At 39.8% G+C, this 24,415-nt stretch overlaps 1 protein-coding gene across 8 annotated transcripts in view; it reads right to left on the bottom strand.

Annotated features, from left to right (window-relative positions):
* The window catches only part of AFF3 (AF4/FMR2 family member 3), a 522,207-nt gene that overhangs the window by 44,992 nt on the left and 452,800 nt on the right, over window positions 1-24,415 (bottom strand). For all 8 annotated transcript variants that reach the window (XM_034658987.1, XM_034658988.1, XM_034658989.1 and 5 more), the window contains one exon: window positions 3,764-3,950. In XM_034658987.1, the coding sequence (XP_034514878.1) occupies window positions 3,764-3,950 (187 nt within the window). The remainder of the gene's footprint in view (window positions 1-3,763; window positions 3,951-24,415) is intronic.

Below are 24,415 nucleotides of genomic sequence, written 5' to 3'. Positions count from 1 at the left end.
AAGAGCAGATCTCATAGCATAATGCTTAAACTTGCTGAATCACTATGTTGTACACTGAAACTAATGTAACCTTGTGTCCTCTACACTCAAATAAAAACAATTAAAATAAAAAAGATCAGGTTCTCTCCCCTGCTGCTTTGCCTAATCTCCTATTACTCACTGGCATAGCCTCATGGAAAAGGGGACCTCATTCCTTTGAGAAATGTCAGTCTTCAACCTAAAATGACAAAATTAGATCTAATTTTGGAGAACACCACTAACTCTCCAAACAATACCTGTTGGCCTCTATTACCCTCAATTGCATAGTCTTTTTTTTTTTTTTTTGAACTGCATAGTCTTATGATGTCATTTTCACCTGTATACATCTTGGGTCTTCAAGAAAGCCAAACACTTCTTTCAGAGGCCAGGACTCTGTTTCTTTGTATGGCTTGCAGTGTCTGTAATAGCGTAGGGAGGCCAATTGCTGTGACTTTGCTCCTAGTAAGAACTTACAACGGGCTTTTGCTTAAATTATATCATTTATTCCTCAGAACAGCTTTACAGATTAGGCAGGACAGGAGTATCCACCATTTTGGGGCTGAGGCAATTGTGGCCACAGAAGCTTAAATGGTGAGCAGCTAAGTGGCAGCAGAGGAGGGAAAACTCAGGGCTTGGGACTGTATCCACTGGCATGCTGCTGGCTGTGGTCGACTTCCTCAGGGTTTCTGCCTGGTGTTGTCTGTTTGCTTCGCTGGCTGCTTTGTATTTTCAGCCATGACTCTTCTCCCTGATTAATCTTCCCTTCCCTCTGATTCATGTACAAGCTCTCCACCGTGGACTTGAGTCCCTGCTTCATCCAAATCCTTCATAGCACCCACTGCCGTGTACCCCACAGATGCCTAATTAACGAGAAGCCTGTTCAATCAGTGAGTGCCTTGCATCACATTTCTGCTCATTTTCAAGAACGATCTAGAGCCCCATTTTCCAAAATGTGTGTTTGGCTTATATATTCCATGAAGAAAGTTTCCATGGTCAGGTAAGTTTGGGAAATGATGTAATAGAAAACAGTTTATATGAGCAATAGTAAGGGCTGGGTGCTGCCCTGAAGAGATGGATTAAACTGACTTTATCCTGACACTCCTCAAAATCATGTGACCAGGCTATCTTTGTCCCACATAGGGCCTATTACTTGTGGAACGCTGCTCTGGGGAGCACCGTGTGCTTGTGTATGTGTGCTCAGTGGGTTTCCAGTGCTGGCACGCTGTAGGGGAGCATGCAGGTGCCTTGGAACATCAGGAGCGCCTCCTTCTACTCCTGCAGAAGGATGGTACCAGGTGGGAAGTGAGGGCCAGGAGCACTTTGCTGCAAAGCAGCAGGGGTGTGGATATACAGAGTCCGATTGTCTCCTGGGGGTCAGGATCATGAGGCTCACCGCTCTTCTTAAGGTGACCTGGGCCAACTCAGTCCCAGTAAAACAGAGACGCTGGAGAGGGTCAGCCACATAATGCTACTTCCTATCCTTAAGATTTTCATTCTGCAAACTCATTTTATTTCTCAGGGGTGAATGTCTGTATTAATGTTGGGGAAAATGTTAAAAGAAACCTTACTTTTACTCCAACTGATACATTCCATTCCAGTGAAAGGAAGTACCATGCGGCATGGCTAATACATTGCTTGTCACTTCTGCACTCCCTCTGCAGAGAAGCAAGAATTGAAAACCTGTGGCTTCAGGCAACTTAAACTTTTAGGACCGCTTTACTAGACTTGCACTCCCTCCCCTTGGTGAGGGGCCTCTGAGAGCTGCTAGAAGCTCGCTGGACAAGGGCTTCCTTTCATCACCAAGGAGTTCAGTCTTCGTAATTATCTCAATGACATTTAGAAAGAATGTGCTTCAAGCACTTTTTAACTGTACTTCTCTTGGACTAGGTTTAGCCAGTAGCTCCAGGATTTACATTTTAGCATGAAAAGAAGACTCAACATTCATGAATTTAACCTTCAAAGTCACAAAGAGACTGGAGGAGGGGAAGGGTTATTCATGGATACTAATTACTTTTTATGCACCTTCAATGGCCCCCTTGGCTCTTGCCATGTCTCTGGTACCCAGTTACTTCTTATAACTAAATATGCTGGAGCTTCTCAACAAATTATAGCATAAAGCTGACTTTGAAGAAGACTGTTTAATGCCTGTATTTTTGTTTGTTTGTTTGTTTCAAATTCTTCCAATTAGAATGTCAGTTCTCTGAAGACGGGGACCTTTTCTTTCAGATAATTGCTGTATTCCAAGGCCAAGCAGCATGTCTGTGGCAGATGCTCGGTAAATATTTGTTGAATGAACACTAAATGAGTGAATGAATGAAATTATGAAGAAGGAATAATAATTTATTTTCTGGGGAAGTCAGGGTTATATCAACATTACAGGTTACTGTTGCTAAGGGCCTTCCCCTTATATTGGCAGATAGAGATAGAAATAGAGAGAGGGATGGGGAGAGGAGGTGAACATCATGGAAAGGAGAGAAAAATGGAAAAGAGATGGAGAAGGGGCTGATTTGGGGATGAATGGAGAGCTCTCGGTGCAGAGCAGAAAGGTGCTGAAGAAGGAATGAGCAGTGTGGGGAAATTCTTGGTGCTTCCGCAAAAAGCCTCAGCCTCCTGGGAGGGCACTGGAAGGGGAAAAACCTGAGGGAATTTAAGAGCCAGTCTATGAACTGCAGATAAAAACACAGTTGCCTTCGGGTGTGATGATGTTCTGAGCACGGGTACCAAGATGGAGCATGGACTGTGTAGGCCCTTAATGGTGCTCTGGTCCCCTCTCAATGCCACCGTTTGCCAAACTGGTTTCGGTTTTATTTCAGAAACTATTTAGAAATTTTGGCCCCAAAGTGGTACAGAGGGTTGTAGGCAAAAAAAGGAAATCCTGTCATCCATGGTAATGTCAGATGTTTATATATCCAAGAAGAACTGTATTTTATATCTTCTTTAGCGATCAAAGTCTACCTTACAGATCCAGGGACTTGAGAAGTTTGCTTTCAATCCTCTCCCAAGAATCTCCATGCACTGAATTACTATTTAATTTCCCCCTTTCCCCCTTTAAAGTAGAAATAGCAATGGTTTTTATTGGTACCTTATAATGCTTTTATATGAGACACCTAAATCTTCCACACAGATACTCATCATAGTGATAAAAGGTTTCTTTATTATTTGTAGGTTGATGCTAATTTTTCTTTTTATATTTTCACAAAGAAAACACAGTTAAGAAGGTTTTATTAATATTTATAGCCCTTTTTCTTCTAAGCCGTGATAAACGGCAAAAAGGTAGGATTCTAACCATGTCTAATCCATAAAACTCCTTTCCCCCTGATTTATGGGTGGCCACACTTCCAGGCGTTGAACTGCCCTGTCTAGTTACTGCCTTCGCTGACCCTTAGGGAGACCCGATTTAGAGGTTATTTCCAGGCAGTGATGTGTACAGCATAGTTGGAAATTTCTGGAAGTTAACACAGAGATTTTTGGACAATGAAAGATGAAGTTTCTGTACTTCAAAGGGAGCTCTATTAGGAGCTCTGTTAGGCGAACTGCCAGGAAGGGGCAGAGTAGGGAGAATGATGAGCCCAAACAAACCATGACTGGCTGCCTGCCGAGTGGTGGTGGCCTCCAGGCCAGTCCTCGCTGTCCTAGCATGCAGGGTGAGGGGGTGGGGGAGAGGTTAGGTGTGAGAACCAGATTGCAGGGATTTACTATGCTCACCTTTGAGAGAGAAATGGGGCTAGGAGGGAGGGGCTCTTACCTCGGGGCTGGAGTAGTGGGGAGGCTTGCTGCCCTCACTCTCGCTGGAACTGCTCTCAGTCTCCGAGTCAGATCCAGAGCTGCTCTCTGAGTCACTGGACGAGCTGCTGCCGCTGCTGCTGCTGCCGCTGCTGCTGCCCTTGCTGGAAGGCACGGAGGCTCTGCAGTTGGCCTGCTGGACCACGCCGCTGCCAGCCCACGAGGCCCCCCGGGGAAGGAGAGGGAAGGAAAGCCAAGTGAGCAAACACAAAACACCACCGAGCAAGCTGTCATTCGACCCAAGAAGAGAAGGAGCACAGAGGGGGCTGCCCGTCTGTCAACCATCACCTGGAACCTGGACAGCAATCATCAGGTCAAAGGCATCCTAATGGTTCAAAAAAAAAATTATGTATGTGAATAAAATTGGGAATGAAAGTTGGTGCCCCTTTAGTCGGGCACTCGTTATTTGGTGGTCATTTTGGGAGGGAGGGTGGTGTCGTTTCAGAATAACTGTATCTCGGAACGGCTTTGCAAAGGCACCCCCTAATTTGATCAGCTACAAAAAGGCAAGGAAATCCAAAATGCTTGAAATATTTTGTGAAGACTGAAAATGTCTGTTTGCTTTATTTTAGGAAGTGGGCTGTGAGGAAGGGCCCAGCATTCTGCTCTGTGCTTTCATGGCCTGCTGAAAGGCTCTGGGGTCTGTGGGATCATCAAAGTTACAGCCCTGCTTCCCACCTCTTCCTGCCCAAGGAGTTGAGTGCTGGAGTGTTTGCAGGACCTGGCTCGCTGTAGAAACAGTACTTTCTTTGAGCTCTTTATTAAAGAACAGAAGATCCATCCTTTACACATTTTTATATATGCCATACTTTAAAATTTAACCCCAGTGCAGTGGCTTATAGTAACAGCATTTCAAATGTTCAAATGTTTCCCATGTTCAAATGCTTGATGTTCATATCCATGCTGAAATTTGCCAGAAGTCATTATATACTCAAAGATAACAGGAAAAATTGACACTTTCTAATGGTAATTAATTAACCACAAAAATTCAGATGGAACACACCAACCCAAAGAGTGTCCGAGCCAAAAAGAAAGTTTTGGTACTCACATAGTATTCAACATCTTCAGAGTCCTTTATTAACTGCATTGTAACACGCCTGAATCTGTTCTTTTGAGGTCAAATTCTGAACCCAGAAAATGCAGTGATCACTTTTTAATGTTGAGTCAGCAAATATCTGCTTGCCACTTCCAGCTGTGACTAGTGCTCCATCAGGACTGGACATTAGTGAAGGCTGGGGCGGCGGCGGCAGTGGGGGGGCGGGGAGCCTATCAGGGTTTATGGCCTTAAATGCAAAGGAGCCTGGACAAGGTGAATCTGCCTGAGGACAGATTCTCATAAATCCTCAGTGTGGGGACAGGGAGGGGGGTTAATATTCATTGGAGCCTTGCTTCTCCTAGAAGAATGACAAGACAAGAAACTCTCTTGCAGGATATATATCTGAAATTGGAAGCAACATTTTGAACTACAGGGTTAGAGAAAAATGGAGCTGGAACATAACCTTCCCTAGTGGTTCTCATTTCTTCCCACAATGTCATGGTCCATACCCACTGTCTGACAAAATTCTTCAACATCAGACAACATCAGCACATTTATGCCTTGCCTGAGCTATAGTGATTTCTTCACCAGACTACCGTTTGTGTCTGGTGTTGAGTGAGGAATCCTGGATCTTTAGACAGAGGTGGGGAAGGGAAAGTTAACCATCAAAGGGCAGTAATATTTCTTCCTTCCTTTATGAACTAAAGTCCATTTTTCCTGTTGGCTGAGTGGAGATGGCTTCTATCAATGGAGTCATAAAAAAAAAAAAGACTATTAGATTCTGACTAAAAAAAAAGACTATTAGATTCTGACCAAACATCTGAGATCCATAAGAGTTTGTCAGTAGACCCCAAAACACTGGGGGGGGGAACTCCAAACAACCAAACAACATTCTCCTCCCAAAGCCCCCCAAAAGCAAACAATGCATGGTGGAGGAAAGTGTTTTCTCCCCGCCATACCCTGGAATGACATTTGCTGAAGATGGGGAAATGATGATGAATAGAGTATTTTGATGGATTTTATATGATGGTCAAAGGCTTTGATCACTGAGCAGTACATTCTACTTGCTTTAATTCAAACAACAAAGGACATGTGATGTTGGTGCTGTGTGTACCTGGGCATTGTGTGTGCAGTAGAAACAGCAACGTGTGTGCAGTTCCCTGGGGCTCGCACCACAAAGTGATTGACTGTCTTTTGAAAAGCGGCACTTTAATTTCTGAGAAAATGTCCATTAAACAGTTACCATGCTGCCTTCCTTTTATGACGGCTGTCCACTAGTAATGAGACATACTAGCCCAAGGAGAGAGAATCTGTGATCTGAATTAGATTGGCAGAAAAGCCTTATACTTTTATGTTTTCCTTCCTTAAATTAGGAAATTCACTTAAAATGACAGTTGCATTGGCATAACTATTATTTGTTTTTAAAACAGCTGAGAGAACCACGAATTTTAGTTTTTTCTTAGTGCTTTGGTTGTAAGGGCCATGAGGCTTACCATGTTTCTGGGGGCAGGGTGGAATCTATTTGTGTTTTAATGGTCTGGGTAGAGAATATGTCACCAGAAACAATCCATGTCAAGCATGGGAGCCTGGAAAGACTGTCATGGCTCTAGTTGTGGGATCAAGATAACTGTCTCAACCTCCATGAAGGCTGCCCTGGTAACTGGTCTCGAGACAGGTCTTTGGGGGATGAGTCCTTCTAGCCTCGGCATAGCAGATGTTGTTGCCATGAGTGTGGGCAGCTGCTTTGCCATCGTGGGCCTCTGCAGCAGGGAGGGGAGGGTGGCAGGAGAGGCGAGGATGCTGGGGATGGTCATCACTACACACTAGTACTAATAGAAGGATTAAAATCGGTTAAACCAGGAGGGCTCTGGGGAGTCATGGAAATCAAGAAGATAGAAAAAGATGTTATCAGAAAGACCTTCTGGAAAGAGGGCTTTAGACTCAATATATTTCCAGTCATGGACTGAGCACATTAGTGTACCAACTTGTTGTCATGTTTCCATACAGAAGATATTTTAAAAAACTTCACAGAGTTAAAAATTTAACTTTTTCCTAAAATGATAACACAGATTAGTTGAGATGATGACACAGTCCCTGACAACTTTTAGGAGAGTTTTTGGACCCTATGCCATTTCAGTAACATGGTGGCATGGTGTTTGCAGATGTGACATTACTGAGATAATGGAATAAAAATCTTTGTGTCATCAAACTTAGCACTGTGCCTGGGACGTAATGGACATTTACATGTGATTGCTGAATGAAAAAATCAATAGAGAAAATTTATCATTGGGTTAATGAGTTTCTTAAAACAAAGGATTTAACCTTTTAGAAGAGGTATAATCTCTCTTCTCCCATAAAGAATTTAAGGGGACTTCAGCACCTCTTGTGATCTTCCAATTTTAACACTTCTTCCTTTCAGAGACTATTTCTTTAAATGTGCTCTAAATTTCATCTGCTATAGTTAAGCACAGTTCTCTCTTGGATGGTTTATTTACTTTTTTGTATTTTGACTTCATGCAATGTTTTGCTAGTTTTGTGAGTGGTCAAGACCAAATGTACCTTTGGGAGAGTCTTGGGTTTATTCTAAATGATCTGCTTGCTGTGTCCCCTCCTTTGGCTGCAGTGACGCATTCCTTTCAGAATCCTGCCTGGGTAAAGTCTGCATACAGACAGTAAAAGAAAAGATCTGGGACCCAAATGACAAATCCTGGATCTCACAGTCAAGGGTGCTCATGCCTGCCGAGTGTATTGTGAGGCCTGGATAAATACCCAAAGCTGTCCACACGCTTTAGCTCACAAGTAACTTGGAGGCAGGCTCTCTGCCTGGTTGGCACTGTGTGGACAGCTGTGATGCCCAGCAGCGGCCTCACTTCCTGTGGCCACCTCACTCACACTGGCCAGATGATGATATTTTAGAAGGGGCAAAAGCACCTTCTCACTCAAAACTTGGTATTGATTTCCAAATGCTCGATTTCCAAAGTGTGATCAGTGCTCTGGCAACAGTATTCCTTTTTTGATAGCATCTTTATTGATATTAATTGATCTGAATTTCACATTATGCGAAGTGAAAATGGTAAAAGATGGCACAAGGAGGTTCTCTGTTGCTGAAATCATCTTCCAAGACACAAAACTGATAGGACTATTGGTCCTGTATAAAAGGTTTTGTTGCTCTGCTATAGCACCAAGAACGAGTCTTCTGTTAAACACGGCTTTTTGAAGCTCTTCATGGTCTGGCCTCAATCAGATCTCCATCTTCACCTCAGTGGGTCTATCCCTAAACTTCAGCCACAGTAAATTTCTCATAATTTCGACCATTTCTAAAATGTTTCAGAATTATATATATCTATAATTATATAATTATATGTGTGTATGTATATATATTTATATCTATTTAAACTCACTCTATTTATTTATTTATTTATTTTAAGATTTTATTTATTTATTTGACAGAGAGAGAGCACAAGTAGGGGGAGCAGTAGGCAGAGGGAGAAACAGGCTCCCCGCTAAGCAGGGAGCCCGATGTGGGGCTCAATCTCAGGACTGTGGGATCATGACCTGAGCTGAAGGCAGACGCTTAACGACTGAGCCACCCAGGTGCCCCTGAACTCACTCTATTTAAACTAAAAAACCAAAGACAGTTCACCTATTTCTCCCACCCTCCCACTCCCCACCTCTGGCAACCACAAGAACAGAAAAAAATTATAATAAAAATAGAATTATATTTTGGTTTATCTTCAGTGTTTTTGAATTCATCTATTTGCACAGATTTTCAATTGTTTTCCCAGATGCTACATTAATACATAACTTATCACAATCTACTGGTATAGTCATTTTATCAGTGTGAGTGAAGTACAGAAACCTTACCTCCTTCATTGTCTTAAATATTTCTTCTATACACATTGGAGAACCACACCAAACAATGTTTCAAATTTTGTTTCAATTGCCAAATACAATTTAGAAACCTGGAGAAGAAAAAATTATTGTATTGACCCTACTTTTGTTTCCACTGTTCTTCTTTCTTTCTTGATATCATTTATTTTATTGAGATTCTTCCTTTTATCATTTCCTTTCTATTTCAAGAACTTCCTTCAGCCATTCTGTTTGGGTAGGTCTGCTGGCCATCGATGCTTGTCAATTTTAGAATGGCTTTTGTCCTTTGTTCCTAAAGGACATTTTCCATGCGTATAGAATTTTAAGTTGACAGTTTCTTTTTCTTTCAACACTTAAAAAAAAAAAAAAGTGATGTGCTGCTTCCTTCTGGCCTCTAGGGTTTCTAACTGCATTGTCATTCAAATTGTTTATCATTTTACCTCTATAGGTAAGGTGTTTATTTGTCACTGCTTTCAAGATTTCTTTTTTGACTTTTGTTTTCAGAAGCTAGACTATGATGTGTCTTGGCATGAATTTATTTGGGTTTATTCTGTTTGGAGTTTGCCCAGCTTCTTGCATCTGTATGTTTAGGTCTTTTGCAAAACTTGGAAAAATTAGAACCATTATTACATTGAATGTTTTTTGAAAGAATTTTCAGCCCCATACTCTTTCTTCTCTCTTTCTGGGCCTCTAATGATACAAAAGCTAGATCTTTTGTTATAGCTCCATAGGTTCTTGAGGCTCTGTCCCTTTTTTTTTTCTTTAGTCTGTGCTTGCCTGTTACTCATTTTGGTAATGTCTATTATTCTATCTTCAGGTTCGCAGGTTCTTTCCTCTGTTCTCTTCATTCTACTTTTGAGCTCATTCATTGAATTTTCAAATTTCATTTATTGTATTTTTCAGTTTTACAACTGACATTTGGTTCCTCTTTATATCTTCTATTTCTTTACTGAGACTCTATATTTTCAGTTGTTTCAAGTGTGTTCTTAAATGCTCTGTTGAAGCATTTTATAATGGTTCCTTTAAAATTCTTGTCCAGATAATTCTAATATTTACGTCACCCACTTTTGGCATCTCTTGATTGTCTTTTCTCATTCAAGTTGAGACTTTTCCAGGTTCTTGATATGAGGAACGATGTTCTATTGTATCCTGAACATCTTTCGTGTTATAAGACTTTGGATTTCAGAAAAAGCACTTATTTTAGCAGGCATCCACCAACACAAAACCAGCAAGGGGGCAGAAGGGTATTTCTTTACAGTTGGGCAAGGGGAGAAGGAAGTCAAGTCTTCTAACTTTGCCTTTCCTGATGAGGGTGGAAATGTGGCCACCCCCCCCCCCCCCCCCCAGTGTTTGGCTGCAACAGAGCAGTTATTGTCTAAAAGTTTTCTTCTTCTCCTGGTTCTTTCACTAGAGAAAGCTGGCTTTCTTGGGACTTTTATTTTTATTTAAAAAAATCTGTGCCTGTTGGCATTTCCAGGTTGTTGGCTTTTCCAGCATCCACTCTGAGCTATATGAGGAGAAATGAAAACCCAGTGAACCAATCTCCATGCCTTTTTCGGGCCTTAATGCCCTAGCTGATCTGCCTTCTCTCTTTCGTACAATCTTATGTTTGTTTTATATATAATATCTAAGGATTTTAACTGCATTTAACAGAAAGGATTGGGAAAAGTACATCTGCATTTTGTCCCAGAATGGGAATGACCTGCTTGATATTTATCAAGTAGAAAGGAAATCTCTCTCTCAATACTTCCAACCTCTGCACTGGTTAATTGTATCAAAAGCTGATGAATGAAACAACCATGCAGATATCTCTACAGTCCCTGCCCACTTTATCACCCAGCCAAATCAGGCATTAATTCATTTATTTAAAAACCACTTACTGTGGGAATTAAGCTCAGATTTTAAAAATGTATGTACCAAAGCTAGAAAGATCATGTCACAAAGAATTCATATATCCTTATGAGAAAAAGGACTCACACAAAATGAGGTTGTAAAAATGTTAAGGATAAAAAGGCGAGTACTTTAAAAGTTATGTTCAGAGTAAATGGCATGGGAGTAAGGGATGATATTGGTATGACATTTGTTAAGAATCCACTGTGTGGAGAGGGTGGCCCAAGATGGCAGTGTAGGAAGATTCTGACTCACCTCCTCCCATGGACACACTCTATCTATACCTACATATAGAGCAATTCTTCCTGAAGAAGAACGGAGGGCTGATTGAGTTTCCTCACGGCAAACAGTAGGAGGACCACGAAGAGAAGAGTAGGAGAGACAGAGACATGGTAATGATGGACACCCCATCCCCAACATGGTGACCTGCATTAGGGAGGGTTATCACCAAGGGGCCCATGGGCAGATTCATCCACCTGGGACAGCAGAAAAGCAGTAGTTTAAAGGGTAACTAGACTAAAGTGAAGGAATCCATTTACTAACTGTAGAGCACCTGCCAATGGATGGAAACAGCTGGAACTCTCTCCAGGGTTGGGGGCGATGGCAAGTGTCATTTTTAATGTTCCTCTTCCATCTTGATAGTGTAGGTGGGAGCAGGGTTGAGGCACTCTAGCCAAATTGCTAGTGCTGCCCATTGTGCCCCAGGCCTCTGGCTTAAAATAGCTCTACGGTCCCCCCAAGAAGGCCCCAGCATGTCATGCCCTGGGACCCCCAGGTTCATGCCTATTCCAGCTCCAGCCATCCTACCTGGGCAGCCCCACACAGCATTCCCTGGGACCCCACTAGCTCATGCTTGTTCCAGTTTAAGCTATCTCACCAAGGCAGCCTTGGCATGGTATGTCCAGGGACCTCCTGGTTCACACCTGCTCTTCTCCAGCCATTCCACCAGGGCAGCCCTGCCATGGCACACCCAGAACACTCCTGATCATGCCTGCTCCAGCTGTCCTGCCACAGAATCCCTTGTGCAGTGTGCCCCAGGACCTCCTGGCCTGCACTGGCTCCCAGTATGGCATGTCCTGGGACTCCTTGGTCTGTGCTCACTCCAACTCTAGCCATCCACCAGAACAGTTTTGATGCAGCGTGGCCTATGAACCCATGGCCTGCACCTGCTCCAGCTCCAGCTGGCCTGCCAAAGCCACCAGGCACATGCAGCCTACACAGGGGAGGCTCTTACACAAGGTCACTTCTTCAAGACTAGGAGAAGTAGCTACTCTGCCTAATTGATAGAAATAGATAGAACGTAAGACAAAATTAGGAGACAGAGAAACATGTTCCAAAGGAAAGAACAAGATAAAACCACAGAAAAACCCTAGTGAAACAGAGATAAGTAATTTACCTGAGAAAGAGTTCAAAGTAATGGTCATAAAGACATTCATCAAACTTGGGAGAAGAATGTGGAAGAACACAGTAAGAACTTCAAAGAGTTTGAAAACGTAAGAAAGAACCAATCAGAACTGAAGAATGTAATAACTGAAGTGAAAAATACACAAGAGGGAAACAACAGCAGATTAGATGACACAGAAGAATGAATTAGTGACCTGGAAAACAGAATAGTGGAAATTACCCCATCAGAACAAAACAAAACAAAACAAAAAAGGGACCTTTGTTTAAGGGACCTTCAAGACATCAGGCACAATAACTTTCACGTTATAGGGATCCCAGAAGGAGAAAAGAGAGAGAAAGGAACAGAAAACTTATTTGAAGAAATAATGACTGAAAACTTCCCTATCCTTGGGAGCGAAACAGACATCCAGGTCCAGGAAGCACAGAGAATCCCACACAAGGTGAACCCAAAGAGATCCACACCAAGACATATTATAATTAACATGGCAAAAGTTAAAGATAAAGAGAGAATCTTAAAAGCAACAAGAGAAAACCAGTCACAAACAAGGGAAACTCCCTAAGTCTATCAACTGATTTTCAGTAGAAACTTTCCAGGCCAGAAGGAAGTGGAAGATAGATTTAAAGTGCTGAAAAAGGAAAAAAACTGACAACTGAAACCATAGCCTATCAAAATTATCATTCAGAATTGAAGGAAACAGAGAGTTTTCCAGATAAGCAAAAACTAAAGGAGTTCATCACCACTAATCTCACCTTACAAGAAATGTTAAAGAGTCTTCTTTAAGTATAATAGAAAGGGCTGTAAGTAGGAGAAAAGAAAATATATGAAAGAAAAAAAAAACACTGCCTAAAAAATAAACTCATTGATAAATGCAAATGTATAGTAAAGGCAGTGGTCAGCCACTTAGAAAGCTAGTATGAAGGTTAAAGGACAAAAATAGTAAGGGGCGCCTGGGTGGCTCAGTTGGTTAAGCGACTGCCTTTGGCTCAGGTCATGATCCTGGAGTCCCAGGATCGAGTCCCACATCGGGCTCCCTGCTCAGCAGGGAGTCTGCTTCTCCCTCTGACCCTTCCACCCTCATGCTCTCTCTCCTCTCAAATAAATAGATAAGATCTTTAAAAAAAAAAGACAAAAATAGTAAATCAACTATAACTAAAATAAATAGTTAAGGGACACAAAACAAAAAGATGTAAAATATGATGTCAAAAAATAAAATGTGGTGGAGGGGAGTAAAAAGTTAGCGACTTTAGAATGCATTCAAACTTAAGCAATTACTAGTTTAAAATACACTGCTATTTATATATGACAATATAGGTCAATATATATGAACTTCTTGGAAACCACAAACAAAAACCTACAATAGATACATAAAAAATAAAGAGAAAGGAACCCAAACATAAAGCTAATTAAAGTTATCAAATCACAAGGGAAGAGAGCAAGTAAAGAAGAAAGGAATGAGAACTACCAAAAAACCCCAGAAAACAATGAACAAAATGGCAATAAATACACACTCATCTTTAATTACTTTAAATGTAAATGGACTAAATGCTTCAATCAAAAGACACAGAATGGCTCAATGGGTAAAAAAAAAAACAAAACAAGACCCATTTATATGCTGCCTACAAGAGACTCATTTCAGAAATAAAGACATACACAGACTTAAAGTGAAGGGATGGAGAAAGATATTCCATGCAACTAAAAATGAAAAGAAACCTGAAACAGTAGTATTCATATCAGACTAAATAGACTTTTTTTTTTTTAAAGATTTTATTTATTTATTTGACAGAGATAGAGACAGCCAGAGAGAGAGGGAACACAAGCAGGGGGAGTGGGAGAGGAAGAAGCAGGCTCACAGCAGAGGAGCCTGATGTGGGGCTCGATCCCATAACGCCGGGATCACGCCCTGAGCCGAAGGCAGACGCTTAACCGCTGTGCCACTCAGGCGCCCCCTAGACTAAATAGACTTTAAAACAAAGACTGTAACAAAAGACAAAGGAGGGCATTACATAATGATAACCATGTCAATACAAGAAGAGGATATACTATTCATAAGTATTTATTTATTTGGGTGCACCTGACATAGGAGCATCTAAATATATAAAAAGAAATATTAATGGAATTAAAGAAAGAAATTCACAGTAATAAAATAATATTAGGCAGCTCTAATACCCTAGTTACATGAATGCATAGATCACCCAGGCAGAAAATCAATGAGGAAACATTGGCCTTAAACAACACATTAGACCAGATGGACTCACATATGGACTATTTTATCCCCAAACTGCAGAATACACATTGATCTCCAGAGTACATGGAACATTCTCCAGGATAGATCACATGCTAAGCCACAAAACAAGCCTCAATAAATTCTATAAGACTGAAATCATATCAAGCATCTTTTGTGACCAGAATGGCATGAAACTAGAAATCAATTACAAGAAGAAAACTGGAAAGAACACAAACATTTAGGGACTAAAAAATATGCTACTAAATAACCAAGAATCAATGAAGAAATCAAAGAGAAAATCAAAGAAACACCGTGAGACAAATGAAATGGAAACACAACTTCCCAAAATCTATGGGATACAGCAAAAGCCGTTCTCAGAACAACAGAGGCCTACCTCAAGAAACAAGAAAAATCTCAGGTAAACAATCCAACCCTATACCTAAAGGAAGTAGAAAAACAAACAAAGCCCAAAGTTAGTAGAAGGAAGAAAATAATAAAGATTGGAGGGAATAAATAAAATAGAGACTTAAAATAATGAAAAAAATCAATGAAACTAAAAGCTGGCTCTTTGAAAAGATAAACAAAATCAATAAACCTCTAGCCAGACTCATCAGAAAAAAAGGGAGAGGGGACCCAAACAAATAAAATCAGAAATGAAAGAGGGGAAGTGACAACTGACACCACAGAAATACAAAAAATCATGAGACTACTGTGAAAAAGTATAAGCCAACAAACTGAAAAACTTACAAGAAGTGGATAAATTTCTGGAAATACACAATCTTCCAAGATTGAATCACAAAGAATTGAAAATCTGAACAGACCAATTACAAGTAATGAAATTGAATCAATAATTTGAAAATTCCCCCAAAACAGGGGCACTTGAGTGGCTCAGTTGGTTAAGTGTCTGACTTCAGCTCAGGTCATAATCTCATGGGTCCTGGAACTTAGCCCTGCATCAGGCTCCTCGCTCAGCGGGGTATCTGCTTGTTCCTTTGCCCCTCTTCCCACTCATGCTCGTTCTCTCTCTCTCTCTCTCTAATAAATATATACAATCTTAAAAAAATTCCCCAAAACCAAAAGTCTAGGACCAGATGGCTTCACAGGTGAATTCTATGAAACATTTAAAGAGTTAGTATCTCTCCTCAAATTACTGAAAAAAAGACTATAGAGGAAGAAACACTTTCGAATTCATTTTATGACCCCTGATACCAAAACCAGACATAGACACCACAAAAAGAAAATTACAGCCAATATCCCTGATGAACATAGATACAAAAATTCTCAACAAAATATTAGCAAACAGAATTTAATAGTACATTGAAAGAATCACATACGACAGTCAAGAGAGATTTATTTTAGGGATGCAAGGGTGGCTCGGCATCTGCAAATTAATCAACATGGTACACACTACATTAACAAAATGAAGGATTAAAAATCCTTCTGTCACCTCGATAGTGCAGAAAAAGCATTTGAAAAATTCAACATCCACTTATCAAAAAAATTCTCAACAAAGTGGGCATAGAAGGAACATATCTCAACATGATAAAGGCCATATATGACAGACCCACAGCTAACATCATACTCAGTGGTGAAAAGCTGAAATCTTTTCCTCTGACATCAGAAGAAAACAAGGATGCCTACTCTTGCCACTTTTTTCAGTGTAGTACTGGAAGCCCTAGCCACAACAATTAGGCAAGAAAAATAAGTAAAAGGCATTCAGATCAACAGAAAGAAATAAAACTGTCACTATTTGCAGGTGATATGATACCATTTATAGAAAACCCTAAAGATATTACCAAAAAGCTATTAGAACTAATAAATGAATTCAGTGAAGTTGCAGAATACAAAATTAACATACAGAAATTGGTTGCGTTTCTACATGCTAATAAGAAGCTATCAGAGAGAAAAATTAAGGAAACAATCCTATTTATAATGACATCAAAAATAGTAAAATATCTAGGAATAAATTTAACTGAGGAGGTGGGAGACTGGTACTCTGAGAACTATAAGACATTGATGAAAGAAACTGAAGATGAGACAAATAAATGGAAAGATACACAGTGCTCACAGATGGAAGAATTACTATTGTTAAAATGGCTATACCACCCCAAGCAATCTACAGATTCAAAGCAATTCCCACCAAGATACCAATGGCATTTTTTACAGAACAAGAACAAAGAATCCTAAAATTTGTATGGAACCAGAAAAGACCCCGAATAGCCAAAGCAATCTTGAGAAAGAAGAACAAAGCTGGAAGCATTATTCTCTCTGATTTCAAACTATACTACAAAGATATAGTAATCAAAACAGTACGGTATTTTCATGAAAACAGACTCATAGATTAATGGACTAGAATAGAGAGCCCAGAAATAAACCTGTACACATATGGTTAATTAATCTACAACAAAGGAGGCAAGAATATACAATGGTGAAAAGACAGCCTCTTCAAATGGTGTTGGGAGAACTGGACAGTTATATGCAAAAGAATGAAAATTGACCATTTTCTTACTCCATATACAAAAATAAACTCAAAATGGATTAAAGACTTGAATGTAAGACTTGAAACCATAAAACTCCTAGAAGAAAACACAGGCAGTAAGCTCTTTGCCATTGGTCTTAGCAATACTTTTTTTTGGACCAGTATCCTCAGGCAAGGGCAACAAAAGCTAAGATAAACAAATGAAACTACATCAAACTAAAAAGCTTTTGCACAGTGAAGGAAATCATCAATAAAATGAAAAGGCAACCTATTGAATAGGAGAAGATATTTGCAAATCAAACATTCCATAAGTGGTTAATTTCCAAAATATATAAAGAATGTATACAACTTAGTACCAAAAAACCCCCACAAAGATTAAAAAATGCACAGAGGATTTGAATAGGCACTTTTCCAAGGAAGATATATGGATAGCAACAGGTCCCTGAAAAGATGTTCAACATCACTAATCATTGGGGAAATGCAAATCAAAACCACAAGGATATCACCTCACACTTGTCAGATTGGCTATGTGGAAAAAGAACTCTGATACACTGTTGGTGGGAACGCAACTTGGTGCAGCCACTATGGAAAACAGTATGGAAATTCCTCAAAAAATTAAAAATAGAACTATCATATGATCCAGCAATACCACTTATAGGTGTTTATTTGAAGAAACCCCTAACACCAATTTGAAAAAATACACGCTGTATGTTCACTGCAGCATTATTCACAACAGCCAAGATACGGAAACGGCCTGCGTCTATCAATAGAGGAATGGATAAAAAAAGATGTGAGACACACACACACACACACACACACACACACACACACACACACTGGACTACTACTTAACCATAAAAAAGAATGAAATCTTGCCATCTGTGACAACATGGATGGATGGACCCAAAGGGTATCAAGTCAGACAGAGAAAGATAAATATCATATGATTTCACTTACATGTGGAATCTAAAAGACAAAAAAAGGAATAAACAAAACAAAACAGGAACTGACTCTGATGCGGAAAACAAATTGTTCATTAACAGAAGATGGGGGCAGTGACGGGGGGGGCAAAATAGGTGAAGAGGATTAAGAGGTACAAACGTACAGTTATAAAATAAATAGGCCACAGGGATGTAATGTATAGCATAGGGAATATAGTTAATACTGTAATAACTTAGTATGGTGACAGAAGGTGACTAGACTTATCATGGAGATCATTTTATAATGTATAAAACTATTACATTACTATTATATAACCTGAAAATAACAGGATACTGTGTATCATTTATACTCAAAAAAATAAAGCTATATTTGACCAGAAAAAAATGGAACCCCCTTTGTCCCAAGGGCATCAGAGTAACTGTGTGTGTGTGTGTGTGTGTGTGTTGTGGTGTGTGTGACAGTGAGTATGTGTGTCTGAGGAGGAGGCAGCTGACACACTCAGTACTGCACAGAGTGGGCAACAGAGGCGTCGGTTGCTCCTGGCTTCATCAAGGACAAATTGTAACTCTCAGAAACAGTACAGAATCATAAAAAGTAGATGAAATCAGCTATGAAAACTGTAAAGCAAGTTAGAATACTACTTTTTGACAGTGCAAAAACTGCACATTTTTCATTAATCTAGAAAATCAAAGAAAAGCTCTATAAATAAGTCATAATGGATTAACCAGTATCGTGGAGGGAAACCACTACATACACAACACGAAGTGGTGACTCAGGACAATAGGACAATACTTCTTCACGACCTTGGACCCCCGGAGATTTTTTTGTTGTTGTTACTTGATACCATTGTTGCCTCCTTATAGGTATTATTCTTTCTGTTTATAGGTGAGGACAATAAGATCCCTAATAAGAGACAGGGCTGAGATTCTATTCCAGAAATTTGCCGTATGAAAATAATCAGGAGTGTTTAAAAACATTTATCTAAAGGATATATGTTCTTACATTATTAGCAATAGGAAAGGATTTGTAAACAACCAAATGCCTGACAATAGGGGATTGTTAAATAAATAATGATACACCTTTATGAGGGAATACTTTTTAGTATTGTGCAGTCATTATAAACATATTAGAATACTGACTTCATGAAAAATTCTCACAGTATATCTGTGAGGAAATGGGCTTTCTGGTATGCCAGTCATCTGAGGGCAGAGAAATGGATCAGAAACACCTAAAGGTTGACTCTTTTTTTTTTTTTTTCCTGGGAGAGGATGGGGTTTTGCTGACTCTGGGTTTTACTTCAGATTATCAGATGGTCCCAGTGTCTATAAACAGACCCTTCAATGGGATTATTAAGCATACAGATTGTGTAAATCTTCTTGACTAGTTATGTGAAGTCCAAGCATAAAGGGACTGAGGTGTGAGCATCCTGTGAGAAACTCTAGGGATACCTGGGGATTTGTGTGCACCGGTGTACGGGACGCCTATTCCAGCTCTGTGGGGCTCCTGTGCCTCAGCTGTGTTTCCATATCCTTTGGCAAATAAAATGAGGACCTAATCTAACCTCACAGGGTATACATGTGTGGTCCTTCCCAGACAGACTATTACCTACAAAGCAGCAGGATCATAATTACATTAAATATACATACATTACGTAATTACATTAAATATATATAATATATATAAAATTTACATATATGTTTGCATGTATATATGCAGAAAAAATATATATACAGAGAAAAAAAAACCCACTGGAAGGATATATACCCAAAAGTTAACTGTGGATACTTTTGGATGGCGAAATCATGAGGTTTAAATATTTTTTGAACTTTTCTGTATTTTCCAGTTTTTAACCAACAGAACATATGCTAACCTTTTCAAGTCTATTTGATGATTCTCTTAATATATTATTAAAATTAGCTTATTAGTATTTTATTTAGAATTCTGGGAGGATCTATATTTATGGGTGAACCTGACATATATTTATATTCATCTATTTTATATTTTAGGGGCAATTGTTGGCAGGTTTTGCATCATGGGGAGTTCAGCTTGGAAGAATAAATTGGATGGTGTTCTTAAAAAGTTTCAATAGTATGAGAATTATCTGTTTCTTGAAAGTTTAGTACTTACCAGCAATAAACCATCTAGTCACAGAGCTAAATCACCAAATAATGGTGATTATTTGGTATTTTTTATAATTTATTTCTTTTTTTTTTTTTCTTATTATAATTAATTTTATTTTATTATATTATGTTAATCACCATACAGTACATCCCGATTCTGATGTAAAGTTTGATGCTTCATTAGTTGCGTATAACACCCAGTGCACCATGCAATACGTGCCCTCCTTACTACCCACCACCAGTCCATCCCCTTCCCCCACCCCCTCCCCTCTGAAGTCTTCAGTTTGTTTCTCATAGTCCATAGTCTCTCATGTTTCATTCCCCCCTCTGATTACCCCCCTTTCATCCCCCCCTTCCCCCACCGATCCTCCCAGTTCTTATGTTCCATAGATGAGAGAAATCATATGATAATTGTCTTTCTCTGCTTGACTTATTTCACTTAGCATTATCTCCTCCAGTGCCGTCCATGTTGCAGCAAATGTTGAGAATTCGTTCTTTCTGATAGCTGAGTAATATTCCATTGTATATATGGACCACAGCTTCTTAATCCAGTCATCTGTTGAAGGGCATCTCGGCTCCTTCCATGATTTGGCTATTGTGGACAATGCAGCTATGAACATTGGGGTGCATATGGCCCTTCTCTTTACTACGTCTGTATCTTTGGGGTAAACACCCAGTAGTGCAATGGCTGGGTCATAGGGTAGTTCAATTTTTAACTTTTTAAGGGACCTCCACACTGTTTTCCAGAGTGGCTGTACCAACTTGCATTCCCACCAACAATGTAGGAGGGATCCCCTTTCTCCACATCCTCTCCAACAATTGTTGTTTCTTGCCTTGTCTATCTTTGCCATTCTAACTGGCGTAAGGTGGTATCTCAGTGTGGTTTTGATTTGAATTTCCCTGATGGCTAATGATTTTGAACATTTTTTCATGTGTCTGTTAGCCATTTGTATGTCTTCATTGGAAAAGTGTCTGTTCATATCTTCTGCCCATTTTATGATTTGTTTATTTGTTTCTCGTGTATTGAGTTTGAGAAGTTCTTTGTAGATCTTGGATACCAGTCCTTTATCTGTGGTGTCCTTTGCAAATATATTCTCCCATTCCGTGGGCTGTCTCTTAGTTTTTTTGACTGTTTCCTTGGCTGTGCAGAAGCTCTTTATCCTGATAAAGTCCCATAAGTTCATTTTATCTTTTATTTCTCTTGCCTTTGGAGATGTGTCGTGAAAAAGGTTGCTCTGGCCGATGTCATAGAAGTTGTTGCCTATGTTCTCCTCTAGAATTTTGATGGATTCCTGTCTCACATTGAGGTCTTTCATCCATTTGGAGTTTATTTTTGTGTATGGTGTGAGAGAGTGGTCAAGTTTCATTCTTTTGCATGTAGCTGTCCAATTTTCCCAGCACCATTTATTGAAGAGACTGTCTTTTTTCCACCGGATGTTTTTTCCTGCTTTATCAAAGATTAGTTGCCCAAAGAGCCGAGGGTCCATTTCTGGGTTCTCTATTCTGTTCCATTGGTCGATGTGTCTGTTTTTGTGCCAGTACCATGCTGTCTTTGTGATCACAGCTTTGTAGTACAGCTCGAAATCCGGCATTGTGATGCCCCCAGCTTTGTTTTTCCTTTTCAACAGTTCCTTGGAGATTCGGGGCCTTTTCTGGTTCCATACAAATTTAAGGACTATTTGTTCCAGTTCTTTGAAAAATGTCCTCGGTATTTTGATCGGGATAGCATTGAAAGTGTAGATTGCTCTGGGTAGTATGGACATTTTAACTATGTTAATTCTTCCAATCCATGAGCATGGAATATTTTTCCATCTTTTTATGTCTTCCTCAATATCTTTCAAAAGTGATCTATAGTTTCTAGCATATAGGTCCTTTACGTCTCTGGTTAAGTTAATTCCAAGGTAACGCATGGTTTTTGGTGTTATTGTAAATGGGATGGATTCCCTAATTTCTCTTTCTTCAGTCTCGTTATTCGTGTATAGAAATGCAACTGATTTCTGGGCATTGATTTTGTATCCTGCCACCTTACTGAATTGTTCTATAACTTCTAATAGTTTGGGAGTGGATTCCTTTGGGTTTTCCATATAGAGTATCATGTCATCTGCAAAGAGAGACAGTTTGACTTCTTCTTTGCCGATTTGGATACCTTTGATCCCTTTTTGTCTTCTGATTGCTGTTGCAAGGACTTCTAGTACTATGTTGAATAATAGTGGCGAGAGTGGGCATCCTTGTCGTGTTCCTGATCTTAAGGGAAAGGCTTCCAGCTTTTCCCCATTGAGAATAATGCTTGCAGTAGGCTTTTCATAGATGGCTTTTATGAGATTGAGAAATGTACCCTCTATTCCTACACTCTGAAGGGTTTTAATCAGGAAAGGATGCTGTATTTTGTCAAATGCTTTTTCTGCATCAATTGAGAGGATCATATGGTTCTTGAGTCTTTTCTTGTTGATATGATGTATCACATTGATTGATTTGCGAGTGTTGAACCATGCTTGCATCCCAGGTATGAATCCCACTTGGTCATGATGGATAATCCTTTTAATGTACTGTTGGATTCTATTAGCAAGGATCTTGTTGAGGATTTTGGCATCCATATTCATTAGAGAAATCGGTCTGTAATTCTCCTTTTTGAGGGGGTCTTTGCCTGGTTTGGGGATCAAGGTAATATTAGCCTCATAGAATGAGTTTGGTAGCTTTCCTTCTGTTTCTATTTTTTGAAATAGCTTTAGGAGAATAGGTATTATTTCTTCTTTGAATGTTTGGTAGAATTCCCCAGGAAAACCGTCTGGGCCTGGAGTTTTATTATTTGGAAGGTTGTTTATCACTGACTCAATTTCTTCATAGTTAATTGGCCTATTTAAGAAATCTATTTCTTCCTGTTTCAGTCTTGGTAGTTTATAGGTTTCCAGGAAGGCCTCCATCTCTTCCAGATTGTTTAGTTTTTTGGCATATAGCTGTTGATAAAAGTTTCTAATAATCCTTGCAATTTCAATGGTGCTGGTCGTGACCTCTCCCTTTTCAGTCATAATTTTAATAATCTCAGTCCTTTCTCTTTGTTTTTGGACAAGTTTTGCCAGTGGTCTATCAATTTTATGGATTCTCTCAAAGAACCAGCTTCTAGTCCTGTTGATCTGCTCTACTGTGGTTCTGGTCTCTAATTCATTGATTTCTGCTCTAATCTTGGTCAACTCCTTCCTTGTCAGTGGGTTAGGCCTGTCCCTCTGTTGCTGTTCCAGTTTCTTGAGGTGAGAATATAGAAACTGCATTTTAGATTTTTCTATTCTTTTGAGTGAGGCTTGGATGGCTATGTATTTCCCCCTTAGGACTGCCTTTGCAGTATCCCATAGGTTTTGGACCGTTGTGTATTCATTCTCGTTGGTCTCCATAAATTGTTTAATTTGTTTTTTGATTTCCTGGTTTATCGAGTCATTCTTGAGCAGGATGGTTCTTAGCCTCCAAGTGTTTGAGTTTCTTCCAGGTTTTTCCTTGTGGTTGAGTTCCAATTTCAGAGCGTTGTGGTCTGAGAATATGCAGGGGATAATTTCAATCTTTTGGTATTGGCTGAGACCTGTTTTGTGTCCCAGAGCATGATCTATTCTTGAGAATGTTCCATGGGCATTTGAATAGAATGAGTATTCTTTGGTTCTGGGGTGTAGTGTTCTATATATATCTATGAGGTCCAACTCGTCGAGTATGGCATTCAAAGCCTTTGATTCTTTGCTTAGTTTTTGCCAGGGTGTTCTGTCTATTTCTGATAGTGGGGTGTTGAGGTCCCCTACTATTACTGTGTTCTTATCTATATGTCTCTTTATTTTGGTTAAGAGTTGGCTTGTGTATCTTGCTGCTCCCCTGTTGGGGGCATATATATTAATAATTGTCATATCCACTTGTTGAATACTTCCTTTAAGAATAATATAGTGCCCTTCTGTATCTCTCTCTATGGCCTCTAGTTTAAAATCCAGTCTATCTGATATGAGAATTGCTACTCCAGCTTTCTTTTGAGGTCCATTTGCGTGGAAGATGGTACTCCATCCCCTTACTCTAAGTCTGAATGCATCTTTGGGTTCAAAATGAGTCTCTTGTAGACAGCAAATGGATGGGTCATGTCTTTTTATCCAATCTGCAACCCTGTGGCGTTTTATGGGAGAGTTTAAGCCATTTAGATTGATAGAGATTATTGACAGATATGATTTTAATGATGCCATTTCTCTTTAAAGTCTTTGTATCGGTTGTGACTTGCTGCTCTGTATCACTCTTGGGGCCTTTTTACCTTTATAGAGCCCCCCTTAATATCTCCTGTAGGGCTGGTTTCGTGGTTACGAAATTGGTTAATGATTGGCGATTTTGGAACGTCTTTATTTCTCCATCAATTCTGAATGACAGCTTTGCTGGATAAAGGATCCTTGGCTGCATGTTTTTCTCTGAAAGAGCTTTAAAAATGCCCCCCCAAGCCTTTCTCTCATTCCAGGTCTCTGTAGACAGGTCTGACGTAATCCTGATACCTTTGCCTTGGTACGTGAGAAATTTCTTTGCCCTGGCCGCTTTCAATACTGTATCCTTGGATCTAATATTTGCGAATTGCACTATGACATGCCGTGGCGTAGGTTTGTCCTGGTTGAGCTTGGATGGGGTCCTCTCTGCCTCTTGG

The sequence above is a fragment of the Ailuropoda melanoleuca genome, chromosome 4, assembly GCF_002007445.2.
Source record: "Ailuropoda melanoleuca isolate Jingjing chromosome 4, ASM200744v2, whole genome shotgun sequence".
NCBI lineage: Eukaryota > Metazoa > Chordata > Mammalia > Carnivora > Ursidae > Ailuropoda > Ailuropoda melanoleuca.
The sequence above is the reverse complement of the archived record's forward strand: the minus strand, read 5'-3'. Positions and strand labels throughout refer to the sequence as shown.